At 36.3% G+C, this 15,556-nt stretch overlaps 1 protein-coding gene across 2 annotated transcripts in view; it reads left to right on the top strand.

Moving 5' to 3' along the window:
• Positions 1 to 13,065, top strand: part of GRK4 (G protein-coupled receptor kinase 4) — a 42,667-nt gene extending 29,602 nt beyond the window's left edge. The window contains exons 11-16 of one of the 2 annotated variants that reach the window (XM_056339193.1): positions 2,443 to 2,532; positions 3,096 to 3,304; positions 4,118 to 4,255; positions 4,824 to 4,961; positions 7,134 to 7,256; positions 8,599 to 13,065. In XM_056339193.1, coding sequence (XP_056195168.1) covers positions 2,443 to 2,532; positions 3,096 to 3,304; positions 4,118 to 4,255; positions 4,824 to 4,961; positions 7,134 to 7,256; positions 8,599 to 8,652 — 752 coding nt within the window. In that variant the 3' untranslated portion in view covers positions 8,653 to 13,065. Of the gene's footprint in view, positions 1 to 2,442; positions 2,533 to 3,095; positions 3,305 to 4,117; positions 4,264 to 4,823; positions 4,962 to 7,133; positions 7,257 to 8,598 lie in introns of those variants that run through there. The other variant, XR_008821934.1, reaches the window with a different exon arrangement.
• Positions 13,066 to 15,556: the final 2,491 nt, after the last annotated feature.

Here is a 15,556-nt window from a genome sequence, read left to right as displayed (position 1 = left end):
CAGATGTTAATTTTTGTTAGTTATAAAAACCCTGCCCTTGCTTTTTAGAAAGGAGAGGAAATTCTTGGGTCCTTGGAGAGGACCATGATGACAATGTTTGAGGGGTCTATTTCCCACCTTCAAATGGCTTACTTTTCCCCTTTTGCTCCTCCTTCTCTCCCCTATGCTTAATTTAAGATGGCTATAACTTTTAAATGAATTTTTTCTCTGTTGTCTTTTCTTGACTATGGAAACAGGAGTTTTTTAGATGTGGGGCCAGAATTGTACTTAGCTATAATGTTTAAGCAATGAAGAAGAAATCTGAAGCACCTCTGTTTGTTTTAACATTTCAACTAAAACAGGTCTGATGGTCACTGATGCATATGTGGCTGGAAGGAATGCAGGAAGTACAAACAATATGAATAAATGTTTGTAGCTTTTTTTTTTCTTTTTTCCAAAAGCCAAATTAATTTTCTTTTATGCCTTTGTATGAAACTTGCCAGAATCTTTTGAATTCACTATAGAAGGTGTGCAGCAATTACCTTCTAAGTTGTGGATGAGTATTAACAGTTTGTTCTTGTAATTGCTGAGTATTTCAGTAAAGGAAAAACTGGTTTTGAAGTTATTAGAACAATTATTTTTTTAAAGTCAGCATGTTCTGACTCATAAATTTATAGAAAGGTGATGTTTGGGAGAAGTCACTTTCCAAGAGCTAAAGCTTTGCTAGACATCAAATGCATTCTTTAATTTTTCTCTCCAGCAATGTCTTGCAAAAGGTAAAGGCTTCTTTGAGGTAAAATGTAGCCTTGCAGGACTGCACGAGAACGCTGTCTCTCTGCCAAGGATATTCTGATCTTGTTCCAGAGAGCAGAGGGGACTAATTAGAAAATCGCTTCAGGAGCTCAGATCTTGCACTTGAGAAATGGGTTCATCAGATGTTAGGGAACAGAACAGCATCTGAATGAATTTAAAATAGCATTTGCTGCTGAAGAGCATTTAGTTATTTCCAACGAGTATATAGAGTGGCACTTTACTTTCTCCACTCTGTCTTCCCACCCCTTGATTATATATCATATGTAAAGAAGAAATTGATATGCCATTAACTTACATTGATGCTGTAGAGTTTTTTGAATGACAGAGAATATATGCACAAAGGATGTTCAGGCACTGGAACAGGCTACCCAGTGTTCAGTCATAGAGGCTTTCTAGACAAGAATTTTAAAAGCCTTGATCATTTTGGGCTGACTACCTGTTCAGCGGATTGTACTAGAGACCTTCTGAAGTCTTTTCTAGCTTGAACTACTCTGTGAGTCTGTGATGTTTCTGTAAATGACAGTGTCCCTGTCCTTATATACAGTATTAGAAATAAGCATGGGTTTTGGTTTGGTTTTTTTCCCCCTGAATCTTTCTACTACAGATGGTTGGCAACTTTCTGTTTAAAAATTGAGTTGAAAATGTAATTGTTCTTTCTTCTGTCTAGCCTTTTATATTTTTATTAAGAAAGGACTTTGTGTATTTGTAAATTAGAATCATATCAATGCAATTCTTGCCTTGAACTGTCTTGAATCATTTGATGTTGAGGCTGTCCAGCAAAGAAATATATCTGTCCATGAGAATGTAAAAGGAGGGTGGGGTGAATTTATTCCCATTACCCTCCTTGGATGGTTACCCCATCTGAGCTGTGCTATTCCTGAAAAATTTTACGTCTTCCACCAGACTACTTCTACATTGTAGGTACTAGTGTAAATGCCATACATAATAGGGAAGGTATACAACTTGAGAAGTTCAGCTGACGAAGTGAAATAGAAACTGTTATCTACATTAGACTGATTCATGAGAACGGAAAAATCCTAATATTGAACTGACATATTACAGTATGATTAATTCTAAGTAGGTTATGGCTAAGCTGCGTTTCTTTTGGGGTGGGAGTTGGGATAGCCATTCAAATTACTGGTGCTTAGCATTATTAGGATACTTTGTTAGAGGAAAACCTTGTGTCCCAGTACAGGCTGCTGCCTTCTCATATTTGGAATAAATGGAGTAAGCCCTGACGTTATGTTAGGAAGTCAGAAAGCTAAGTGTTTGTGGTGGGAATACAGAATAGAAAAATAAAACTGATGCATAGATACAGAATTTGAAATGAGCAGTCATCATTTCTGTTCTTCCTAGAGTAGCATCCTATACCAAAGCTAGGGATTAGAGTACTTTAACAGCAATTTTTTTTGTATGACCTTCAGGAAATCAGTTAGGTCTGTGCCTCTCTTCCTTGACGTATTTAAGGAAGAGTTGAATAATAAGTCACTCCTTTCTAGTTAAGTTCATAAACCTAGTCTTATGAGTATATGAATGTTTTGATGTTTTGGGGTGGTGGTTTCATGAGTTATGCTACAGATTTTTTTTGTTTTAAATGTGATGATACTTTATTATTTGCTGACTATGTATAATTTATTTTAACATAAATAGGACACATCAGAATTTCTGATCTTGGATTAGCTGTGCAGATTCCAGAAGGAGAAACAGTCCGAGGACGGGTTGGGACTGTTGGTTACATGGGTATGTAAAATATCCTTTACTAGTTACATTTTACTAGAAAATTTTCTTCTGTGCATATATGAATGACTTCTCCAAAGAACTATATTTGGCCTGGATTAGTTGCTAGACAATTTATGGGAAGAAAGGTTACATTATGCAGTAGTAGGTGTTAATAGTCAATTATAAGCCTACTGATAAACTTGAAAACTTAACTCTGGAAATTCTAGGTTTAGGTAGAACTTTAAGAAAGCACCTACCTTTATAAGGTTCAAAGAGATTTAGGGTCACTGGTAAGCAGATAAATTACTGTGCCAACACATTTCTTTCCACGCTGTGGAAAAACTTCATTCTGGGTCTGTAAACAATACTGATCTTAAGTATTAAAGAACCTCAGTGTTAAAGTGCTTCTATTGGATATAAACAGAATCCCTGCTGTAGAAACTAATGTTTCTTCAGAGCACAGGGGAGTTGTGCAAGGATCTCTGCACAGAGACAAAAGAGTACCTGAGAGTTTTCCAATATTTAACTAGTCAATTTAAAGTGAATTGTTACGAGGTTGTTGGTTGGGTTTTTTTGTTTTGTAGCTCCAGAAGTGCTCAAAAACGAAAAGTATACATTCAGCCCGGATTGGTGGGGTCTTGGGTGCTTGATCTATGAAATGATTGAAGGACAGTCTCCATTCAGGAAGCATAAGGAAAGGGTCAAACGGGACGAGATTGACCGGAGAGTAAAGGAAGACCAGGAAACGTATTCAGACAAGTTCTCAGAGGAGGCAAAATCCATCTGCAGGATGGTGGGTGAAGAGACGTAGAGGTTTGAAAATTAAAATTCTAATCTTTTTTTTAAAAGACGAACTACTTTATTTTAACATCTTCTATTGCAAATTTTACAAAGCTGGAGTTTTTTAAATCTTTGGTTCAGTTGTTGACCATGAATTGTTCAGTTATCAAACTTTGAGAATTCAGAACTTTTTTCAAGATGAAGGAAGGCTGCATAAACTGATTTTTCATCACCTGAATGAAAAAGTCCAGTACTCCTTAGACCACATGCAATTATAGACAGAGTATAATAGCATGCTCAACTTTGGTGCTGCATGGATAGAAGTGGCAGAGTAGTATACTAGTTTCCTTACCTAAAGGAGTCTATATGAGACAACAGTTTTTTTTTTTTACCTTGCATAATCTTAAATTTAATAAGAGGCACATCTATGCAGAAAGCTTCAAAAGTGTTCTTTACTACCTTATGCAAAATATGTGTGGTACTTAAGCCCATTGGAAAAAAACCCAAGTCTGTATTTCCTGAAAGTAGTCTACTGCAAAGTCTGTACTGTAAAATATATTCAGCAATGGCATCAATTAAAATATTTTCATATAACTTTGGGAATTGTCTGCTTTCAGGGTTTCTTTTGTCTACCGAAAATCTTTTTGCTCCCAGAAATAATGTAGTTTGGGTTTTCAGTTCATTTTAATACCAAGATAAATTTCATCTTATGAAAAGCCAAGAAATAAAATAAACTTATTGAAAGACAAAATATATATAGATTTGTGGGGTTTTTTAATTGTCGGATTATATCACTGGATCAGCCTTTTTTCCCATATCATTGCAGTTACTTGCTAAAAATCCAGGTGAACGACTGGGTTGCTCTGGAGATGGAGCTGCTACTGTAAAGCAACATCCTATTTTCAAGAACATTAACTTCAAGAGGCTGGAAGCTAACATGTTAGAACCTCCATTCTTGCCAGATGTAAGTAGGTGAGACAGATTTGATTAGTATCTAAAAAGGCAAGAACTGTCATAATTCTAAATCAGTGATCATGTGAACATGGCAGGAGAATGCCATCATTCCTATTGATAACTAGTTCCTTTGTGGCATTTCATCTGAGATCGCAAAATAATTTCAGAGGTAGCTTTGTAGCTTATTTCTTAGTCCTTAGAAGTTTACTTCCATGGCTCAGATGCTGAACATATAAGGATTAGCTTTGTAGAAATGACTCTGGAGTTGAAAGGAGGGTGACAGAAGAAAGTGTGAATTATGACAACTGTTGAGAACTCCAGATGAAGTTGCATGCTGTTTCTGGTTATGATATTTCTTTTCTGTTAGTTGCAGGGTGGATGGAATGGTCAAGTGCCTTATGAAGAGTCTTTTAAGTTTTTACATTTCTGTTTTGTAGCATAGTGTAATTTGGTGATCAGCAACATGAAATACAAATTGCAGGCATTTCACTCCCCTTTTGATCATCTAGGAAAATAAAAATAAAAACCCAAATCCAAAATGCAAAACCTTAATGAAGCAATCTTGTATTGTACTGCAGCCACGTGCCGTATATTGTAAGGATGTCCTGGACATAGAGCAGTTCTCAACAGTAAAAGGAGTGAACCTGGATACTACAGATGATGACTTCTATTCCAAATTTGTTACAGGTTGTGTCTCAATCCCTTGGCAAAACGAGGTATTGTATGTTTCATTAAAGACTGTTTTCTTTAGCACAACAATATAGAAGATGTAATGAGGGATATAATTTTAGTATATAACTTTCCCTGTGAGACGAATTTTCTGCTTTAGACTTCTCTGCAAAGAAACTTAAAAAAAAAAGTTTTTCACTAAACATAAACAACTTGCTAAAAATTTAATTTTATGGTAAATTTGCATAAATAGAATCTGGCATCTTGTAGTCATAGATAGAGCATACAGAACAGTATGACCCCATTTTCCTTGTTCTTCTATGATACGTTATTCAATGTTGCTGTTCATAGGAGAAGGATGGAATACTATTCAAAGTATTCAAAAGCAAATAAGTGCAACACAAACTCTTTGTGTATCATGCCTGTATATCAACAGAGTGTCCAGATGACATAGTAATACAGAACTGCAGGTTTACCTTTCCTAAGGTTTCAAAACAGTTCAGTATCAGTTGAGTCAGACTTTTCTCTTAAAACTTTTTCATTTGCCTAGTGAATGAGTATTTTTTCTCATTCTGCATAGAATACTAGAATTTTGCTACCTCTGCTTGCAGTTCAGTCTCTTTAGGAAATTCAAAGCTGCTTTATTATTTCAGGAAGAGCACTCACTAATAATTATTTTAAATTGCATTTTTTCTTATGAATGCATTCCTCCTGTAAGGTGTTCATAACTTTCTGAAATTAATACTGTCCTGAATTCTACTAGTGTAGTTTCTTTCCCAGTATGATTTCTTTTACTTTATTTAAAGCTTGAGCACAAAAGATGAGCAATTTCTGAACAAGTTGGAGAAAAAATTACATTCCCTTTTGTTTCCTTTTTGCATTTTTTTTCTCATTACATTAAGAAGGAGATTTGAAAGACGTCATTTGACACAAAAAGTCTTCACTAAGAAGCAATGAACCCGAGGCTATTGGGGAAATAAATATCTCCTATGCTATGTTGTAATTCTGAACTTCAGAATATGATCCAGTCATTAAAAAATGCACTGCAGCTTAATAACTAACACCACATAGAGGGTGAAGTCGAAGGTAGTTGTCGAATTCTGGGGATAGTAGTTCCTTCTCTTGAAGGAAAAACTGTGCAGACTTCATTTTAATTTGTACTTATTTTCTTTTAATTCATGTTACAGAGCTTTCCCTCACATCTTTGCTCTCAGTCTCTTAAGAATTCCTCCTCCCCTCCCATAATTTACGTAATGTCATGGTTTACAACAAAAGCAGATTGTATTTCTTCTTATTCCTCTTTATGCCCTCTCTCCCTCTACAAGGTATACTCATTTGGTTGCATGCCCATTATGATAGATGCGGCACTCACTGATGGGTGCCAACTGCATGTGAGCTTTAGCCACTCTCCCCCTTCTGACCATGCCTGTTTGTTACATTTTGGCATTTACTCTTTCTGCTGTCCTTTCTGTACCCATTAATTGTGGTTCTAATTCTTTTGTTTTCTGTGTACACAAACCAGATTATTTTATAATTCCTTGCTTCTCTCCAGAGACCGCTCTTCATCATATCGTGGGGTTTTTTTGTTTTTTAAATGAACTATTACCTTCTCTATCTCATTGCCTTATTTCTAATTATGGTATTTGTTAGTTGTGTTTTGATAAATGGTTGCCCAAAACACCAGAATGATGTTTAAATTACTGTGGTCAGCTGCTTATTCTCCAAGAGAACAAGTCATCCCCTTCGTAAAAAGTATCCCCGCAGTATTACACAGGTACTAGTATTCTGTATAAAATAATAATTTCTCCTACTCAAAGTCATGTTTATTAATTACGTTCAGTCCAGGATATAGAGATACTAAGTTTGTTAGGCTAGACTGCTCTGAAATGAGTAGAATAGTTGAAAGGGAAATCAATTTCTGGTTCTAAAATTTTCTGCTTATTGCATCATGGGCAGGAAGAAATGCTTTACCCAAGTAAGGAAGCAGCTGAGTATTTAGCTGCATGATAGTGCTCTTATTGTTATTCTTTAGTTTGTTGGGGGCACAAGAAGAGTTACTGTAGACTTTGTGCCTTCCTTCATGGAGCTCTGAGAATCATGTCATTTAGGTGACAAATTTGTAACTCGTTAGGAGTACCCAGCAGAATAAATAGATAATGTGTGGAACTTGTTTGAGAGGCTTGTGTGGATATTTCATTTATATTTCATATGTTTCAAAGATGATTGAAACGGGATGCTTTGAAGATATCAATGCATACGAAACCGATGGTACTGTGTCACCAGACAGAGAGAGGTCTCCTAAACCAAAGAGAGGCTTCTTCCACAGACTTTTTAGCGGAGAGGTAAGGGTATTTCTTCTCTTTAATAAGAAAATTACCAGTAAGACCTTAACATCCATTCAATTTTTTTATATTACTTTGTGATGGGAAAAGTAAGTTGTTAGCTGAGTACTGAAACTAATGAAATGTCATTTATTACGGCTTTGCCCCTGCACTGCATTTCAGAAACTGAAACTGTAACTCCAGGAGGATTTCCTCCCTCAGCATCCTGTCTTCTTTCCTGTGAGTGTGGTGGAGCAGTGCAACTCCTATGACTCCTTTAGAAAGCTGGGATCCCAATGAATCATTCTAGTATATTAAGCAAATAAGTAAAAATATTCCCTAAATGAATGAGTGTGAAGAAATGCCATGAAACAAATGTTAAAATCTCTTGGGTAGTTTAATGCCTTTGCCAAAACAACGACGTAGTAAATGTTTACATAGCTGATAATACACAGCCTTTTCTTAAAGACGTAATTCACCTCTAAATGTTTTCTAAAGAGTAATGTGAATTGAGGATTTACCACCTAAAAGACAGGTGGCATATTGTGCTTGTTTATACATCATGAGAAATGGGCTATTTGTAAAGGTTTTCAGTTAAAGCTGTCGTACACTATTCTGCTTGCTCAGAATGCATGCACTTAAGAGTGGAATTACCTTGAGAAGTATAAGCATATTCAAGTGGAGAGTACTTCTGTGGAATTTACTTTTGCTTTCAAGCAGAAATGGAATTTTAAAATCGCTAGAATACCATTAAGTAGCCACACAGAGCCATGTATTAAAATTGCATAATGATTTTTTTGTCGTCAGCTAGTAATTCACCTCTCTAAAACAGTGCAATGCTAATGGAATGCGTAATGCTACTGTCACTTTTAGTTCACCTTTTCAAATTCACTTTTCCCCACTTACAGTAATAGAATAGGAGTGCTTAAGTGGACTAATAATCTCACTAGTTAAAGTTTGTGTCTTACTGTAGTCTTTTCCAGCTGAATCAGTAGAGTTCATACTGACCCAAGATATGGTTCTATGTATTGAGAAAGAGTCCTAAAAAATTTAATATGGCTTGAGAGTCTTCAGTTGGTTTTGAAGTAATAAGACTGCGGTTAACTGTCCTGTGAAGTTAAAAGAAGGAATAAAAGAAGGAAAGAACTTAAGGTTAAATGAAACTTTATTGACTTGAGATTTGGGGTTGGGTTGTGGTTTCCTTTGGTATTTCCAAAGCATTTAGGTAGTATGGAGTAAAATGTGCTGGAAAAAGTCACTTCTCCACCCGCCCACCCCCCAGCCTTTCTGCACCCCACAAAATGCACAAACCAACAACAATGTTGGTTCTGCAGCTGAGTTGTCCCTTTGTCTTCTCTTGCAGGTCTGCTTTAAATCTGATTGCAGTGATGATGAGCAGGAGTCCTCCAGACTTTAAATCATTTTACTCTCATCAGAAAGGATGAGAAAACTTTAAATGTTTTATATCTCTGTAGCAAAGTGTATTATATATATTTTTTATCTGAGTTCAAGGATTTTTGTACATTTGTACTTCATTTGTTTTAAGATGTATATTTTCACTAAAGCTTAACTGTACAAAAAGCAATGAGTGCCATTTGAGTGAGTGTGTTTCTGTATGTATTTGATTTCTCTTGGGTTTTTGTCGGTTGTTTTTTTTTCCCCAGTGGAATAAATCTAGACATACTAAAAGGATTTTAAAGCACAGAGATAATATCTATTGCATCAATGTAACTTGATTTTGTATGCTTCTAGTAAAATTCTACTTGTTCATTAGGATCTTTATTAGCAGTTTTCTTAACAGTAAAATTGCTGTAGTGATAAATTTCATAATTCTGGTGTTATCTGGCAGCATGGGAGTGCTTTTACCTAATGTATCTCTTGAGCAACTGCTAAGGAAAAAGGAATTCAGTGCACTGTGGACAGCTATTATGAGTTGCTCTTTACTGTCTGGCTCTGTAGAATGTCTTTCTATTCTTCTTTATACAGAGAATTCTGAACATTTATCTTAATGCTGTAACAAACTGTATTACCCCATTCTTCTCTTTTCTACCCATCTTACACATCGTCTCTGTACGGTTTCTTGGCATGGACCATGCAAGTACAGCTGTGCCAAAAATTTTGTAACTATTTTGAGTACTTTTTTGTCTTTACTAAAAGGATTTCTTTATACCTGTGGGGACATCTTTTTTTTTTCTTTTTTTTTTTCTGTAAATGAAATTGTTTACAGTTCCATGTAGGATATTACAGTTTTATAGTGGGTTCAAAAACAAAGCATGGACTCTTTTTACTAACCTCCTCTCTGCTTGTTATGTTGCAATATTGCATATTGTAGGGTTGACAGCTGTCACTGCCACTGAGAGAAGAATAAGGTTGTATTAAGTATCAAATTTAATTATGTAAATAATATTTCCTTATAGCTTTTAAAAAGTTAAACATTAAAACCTGCCTTTAACGATTGCTTAACGCAGATGTGGAGCTGGTATTGAAGTTTTAGTTACAATTACCTGACGTTTGTTAGTAAAACTGTTTCCAGCTTCCTGAAAGCTTGTCAGACTTCCATTCTTCTGGACCCAAAGTATGCTAGGCTTTCATTTTATTTTGTAAAGTTTCTGGTAAAACTATTAATCTGAGTATGAGAATGAATTTAGGGAACTCATTTCATTAAGAACCTCTTCTGTTTTTAAAATCTAAGTTATGGACTTGATATATAATGGAATGCTCTTGGAGACTTGGAGACCTGACTTTTGTTACACATTCTTTTCTGTATCCTGAAGATTTGTCTCCACTGAGCATGCGTGGGTTTTTTTTTCCCTCTTAGATCTCCAGGGCACCAACCGGACCACACAATTATTATACACAGGGAGCAACTGAATATCCCTCTACCTCAAATAGGTTTCTGCTTGTCATCCACAGACCCACTGGAAGAACCTTAAATTCTACCAGGGCAGAGCTGGTGTCTATCTGAAAGTGTTCCTCTTGGCTGCTGTGCCACAGAAATGAGGAATGAGACCCTTCTCCTGTGTTTTCAGTGCATACTTCCTGATGTCTAGAACAGCCCAGAGGACAGCAAGATGACTGCCACTGAAAGTACAAAGGGAGAAATTGGCCGAGGGAGAGGGAGTTTGAATTAATTACTGACAGATAGTCTGATGCAATAGTGAAGGGATGGGAGGCTTTACAGAAAGAGAAATACCTGAAATAAGGGTGTTGGCTGGAACCCATTTACATGTGAGACTATGAGCTGGCATAGGCTGACCTGACCTTCTTCATTATGTACCGTAATAACAGAAGGACTCTAAACAGATGGGAATGGAGAAACAGAGAAGTAACAAAAGAGTTGTATAAATACCTACCTGGTTGGAGAAGTCATTGTCTTTCTCTGATTAAGGAGTTTTAATTTTTTAAGATCTTAGGTTTGCTGTTCTGAGGCAAAGTTGACTGTATTAACACTAGACATACAGGGTGACAGTCTGGATTTAATGTCTGCTTAGATTAACTTGACATTTGGGCAAGAATACCATGGACACAAGCTAAGGAATTTTTATGAAGAAAATTCAGGAATTGGCTTTGACAAATAAAAGGACCTGAAAGTCTGTTTTATCATTTCAAATTTTCTTTCCATATTGGAAGGGGAGGGATCTTTTTTATTTTTTATTTTTTATTTTTTATTTCTTCATGTTAAGATCGGCTCCTCCGTTTTGGACTGCTGAGACTTTAATACTTATTCTCCAGGGATCCGTAAAGAAAAAAGGCTAGATGAAAAGGGAAGTTGTTCCTAAGAATGGTTATTTATACATCTTTTTCTTTGGGCAGGAACCACCAACCATGCAAAAAGTGGAGGGTTTGTACGTTTTTATGAAGCTTTATTTAGTTTCATTTCACAAGTCTTTTCTACATTCTGATTAATACTATTGAATTGTGTTTGAGTAACCATGTTTGCAAGATTAGGACCTAAAATCTGTTGCTTTTGGGGGGTTGGTTGGTTGGGTGTTTTTTTTTCCCAATAGGCTGAAGATGGCATTTTTCTACTATATATTTGTCCCTTTGGGCTAGAAATACAACCACATAATAATGACTACGTATTATCTAATGTGAATCCGCTAATGAATTAAGACAGAGAAGCAACTGGAAGGATCAGGGTAACTTTCCTTATATGGTACACTGAGATTAAGATGTTACGGTATTTAATCTAATACAACCAACATTGGTTAAATGTCTTTACTGGAATATTAGTAGCTTGGAGATGTATTTTGAAAGTGGGAAAGGGGTTGGGAGAGCGGAGAACAGCTGAAAGCAAAATATCGTGGTGTGATAAATTTAATGTAAAGTTTGCTCTTGATTTTTGTAGGACACAACTGAGACAAAGAAGAGGGAAGGCAGCCGATTGTGTTTGCTGATTATACAGCCTTTTATTTCCATGAAGCTGTTTTTCTAAAAAAAAAAAAAAAAAAAGCCAAGGTAAATTCTTATCATTCAGTATGACTTTACTGTACCTCCGTGAATTCAGATTCTAAATCCATGTGTTTAATAGCAGTGAGACAGTCCAACAGCCCAACTGCCTTGTTCTACTAGCATAAGATTTTGAAAAATCTATGGAACTCCATGAAATTACTTGCATGAGATCAGCCCTCCTTTTCTGTGGCTTGTGTTTCCCAAGCATTTGTGTATATTAAGTCTTTAATGTCTGCTTGTGCATACCTCATGAGTATATACATTTAGCTCAAAATTCAGAAACTGTGAAACAATGTTCCAGTATCTTATTAGCCTGCTTAAGGCTTTTGAATGTTGTGACCAACACAGTAGAATCTTCATGCCTCAAGGTTGTTCTCTTTCTATAAAGAAAATAATCAGCTGCCTTTTATTTATTTTTTTTTTTTTTTTAACTCTGGAGGTGTAGTGTTTGAAATAGAGATGGTGTTATGTTTCTGGATTATAACAACAAAACAGTCTCAGTTGAAAAAATGAGCACTTAAATATAATTACTGTATAATAGTAAATAGGAAAAAAACTGTGGTATTTCCATAAGAAAGAGCAGTATGGACAAATCTTGGCCTTTAATAGAGGGTGTTGTATGTGTTTTTCTTTTACGAATCATTCTTAAAACAACAGATCTGAAGTTTTTTGATTATAAAAGAATTATCTCCATCTCAGAATAAAACTGTCTAATTTGAGAAATCATTGATAGAAGCTATTGAAAACAATTAAAAATCCATTTTTAGAATGCACTTCAGTTTTTTTTTTAAACAATACTGATGTAAGAAATTTGTCATTACCATTTGTACAAATGGACAATACTTGTTTACAAGTTACTAGTATAAGTCAACAGAAGTAATATTATTTTACTTTGGTTTACTAGTATTATACTATATTTTAACATTGGAATTACCACCTTCATTTTAATATAGATTTTCAGAAAATACTTCTCTTTGGGAAGTACTAAAAAAAAATAAATTAAAATAAAAAGATGAGTGGAAAGCATCTTTAAGCTAAATTTATGTTTACTTTGATTTGAATTACCTGCCTGGTTCATTTTGGTGACGATGATGATGATGTCTCTTCTGCTGAACGTACAATTTTTTTATTTCATATGGTTCTTATGGTGTAACTTAAGTTTTGCACATGAGATGTAGGTAACTTTTTTCGTGTTCCACGTGTCCAAAACACCAGAATTCTTTCCAGTTATAGCAAAACTGATGGCTAAATGTGATGTGTTAGTTTTGGTATCTCCAAGCCACTGAACTGTTCTTGTATGAGCTGCTTTCCTGGATATTCTAGCATTGTTATTCCTGAAATAAAAGCAAAACACTGCCACATATCTCAGCCACCTGTATTACTGTCTAATGTGATTTATTTCCCATGTCTATCATAGTAGGCAGAATAGATAAAAGAAAAATTTGAAAAAGAAAATAATCAGAATTTGTTGAAGCGGAAAACGTATATTACATGCTCAAAGTTTTTTGCCAGTGTAAGATTGTCAGATCCAGGAAAAAGTGCCCTAGCTGCATTGTATTTACTCTGTTGATACCTTATCTCATGGTCTAAATTGTGATTCTGCATAAATTTCTGTGTGAAAAGACAGAATTATTGGGATGGGCTGTTTATCATTACCACATTTATTGTGATAACACTATGAATGTGAATGCAAGATTGGTCAATAGTATCTGTAGCTCTACTTGTCATCAGCCTTATCATGCATTTTAAATTTTATACTTTTGCCAAAGGATACTAACCAGACTTTGCCCTCCTTGGGAAAATGTATACCTTGATATTAGTTGGATTTGTGGATTTTTATAGCAAACACTTTTCAACAGTAGGCTGCTTTTTTTTGCCCTGTTTATGCAAAGTTTTTCACTGTAATTTTATGACATGAGTTGAAGGGCTAAGCACTCAACTACTATGCGAATCAGCTCCAAATTAAGTGATTTTAACAATGATATAACTGTGCTATGGCATATTGCAGATTATCTTGCGCATGTTGAACTAAATTGGGCCAGCAGTGTCATGAAGTCTGTTAGATTATTCCGGTAGTACCAATTACCTGCTGAATTGTTCATAGAAATGCTGGCCTAAGTATTACTTTGGGATGGGGGAAAAAATAACTCTTGATGCGCCTGTCCACCCTGTTCTTAAAAACATCAAGAGCTAACCCACGCCTAGGTAGCCTTTGTTCACATTCATGATGTTTATGTCTTTCTTATAGACAAGGTAAAAGCATGTTTCTTCTTGTTTTGTTTGTTTATTTGGGTTTTTTGAGGTCAAGGTGAATTAATTGTCATCCACTAAATTACGTATAACTTTTTGGGTATTCACTATTACTCCATTGAGACTGTGACTTTGTTTTTCTTTGTGGTAACGATGGCTTTACAAAAGCAGTTGTTCTCTATAACGCTGCCTGCTTTTTCTTGCCCCTTGCCCCTTTTACATCACTTCATTTTTGCCAATGCAGGTGTTAGTGGGGCTGCTATTTGAACAGGATCAGTGACATGATACATGCAAAACCATGGATCAGTAAATCTGAACTGGGAGAACCTACTGATAAGGTACTTGCCAAAGAAAAACCTGATATCCTGAGTTGTCTTCCAGACCCCAGCTCACGGTTAATGAGCCAGAGGCCTGATACTGCTGGTACAGTTGGGAAAGGAGGAGAACAAGGAGGCAGGCATTGCTTTGGCATTTCTGCCAGTGAGTCAGCAACCCATAGGGGACTGGCACAAATTTTCACCTGAAGCTTCAGAACAGGTTTGCAAAGACTGAGTTGGTGGCTTGTTTAATCTTTGACAAGAGCTTACACTCTTTTCAATGTGCTTAAATTTACTTCAAAGGGTGCAGTGGCACATGCAATTCCAGCATAGTGTATTGCAGCATTGCAGCTATGCTGTTGTCTTCTTTCATGTATCATTTGCTAAATAAAATATTCACGATCGAACAGATGTTCCAGAGAAAACTCTCTGCAAGCTTTACTGTAAAATAATCGGGAAAATTAGTCTTTTTACCTTGGAAGTTCACATTTTGTTACACGTTTATAATGAAATAGGGGTTTTGCTGTAGGCTGAATTGCTTTCAGTACTGTAGATAGGTTTACTTTCAGAGAAATGTTCTAAAAGGGTTTATCTTCTTAACATGGTAATAAAGCTAATGGTAATAACAGCAGAGTGCTGTTATACTGAGCATTTGGCAAGAATGTCATCAGTATGGTGGCTCATGTCGTGATTTATCCAAAGACTGTCCATTCCTGCTAGCAATAGCCAAGTTGCCTATTACGTCATTACTGGGAATTTCATGCTTAAAAGTTCCAACAGCTGCTCTCCCTTTCCATTGATGGAACCGATTTTATGTGTTTGAGATACAAGTTCACTTGCCAGTTCTTAGCAGTTATCATTTAAAATGTGTGTCAGCAACTAGATACATTACAGCCTGGTTGTAATGGGAAAGTTCACACTACTGTCGATTTTAATTAAGTACTTAGTCATAGAACCAACGATTTTAGTATCTATGTACTGTCTCTATTGTATACTGTATATTTAATACACACTTTAGGAGTGCAAAAAGCATCCTCTGGTAAAGCAAGTCCTGGACGGCAAGAGCAGCGCTGAGAGGCGAGCGGGTGCGTTGCCAAGTGTTAAGTGTCCTGTTCTCTTAAGTGTTCCCGCTTTCCTACGTGCTGCCTAAAAGCCGGAATGCCGGCAGCACCGTTGGCAGGCCCCCGTACACCGAGCCGGCTTGCTGGAACCGCGAGCGGGGGCGCCCGGGGGGTACCCGCTGGGCGCAGGGAGCGTGTGCTGCGGCTCTCGCGGGTGCGGTGCGGCAGCGGCTCCGCTCGG

Source organism: Falco biarmicus, chromosome 1, assembly GCF_023638135.1.
Source record: "Falco biarmicus isolate bFalBia1 chromosome 1, bFalBia1.pri, whole genome shotgun sequence".
Taxonomy (NCBI): Eukaryota; Metazoa; Chordata; class Aves; order Falconiformes; family Falconidae; genus Falco; species Falco biarmicus.
Note: the sequence above shows the minus strand (reverse complement) of the source record. Positions and strands in the feature narration are given on the sequence as shown.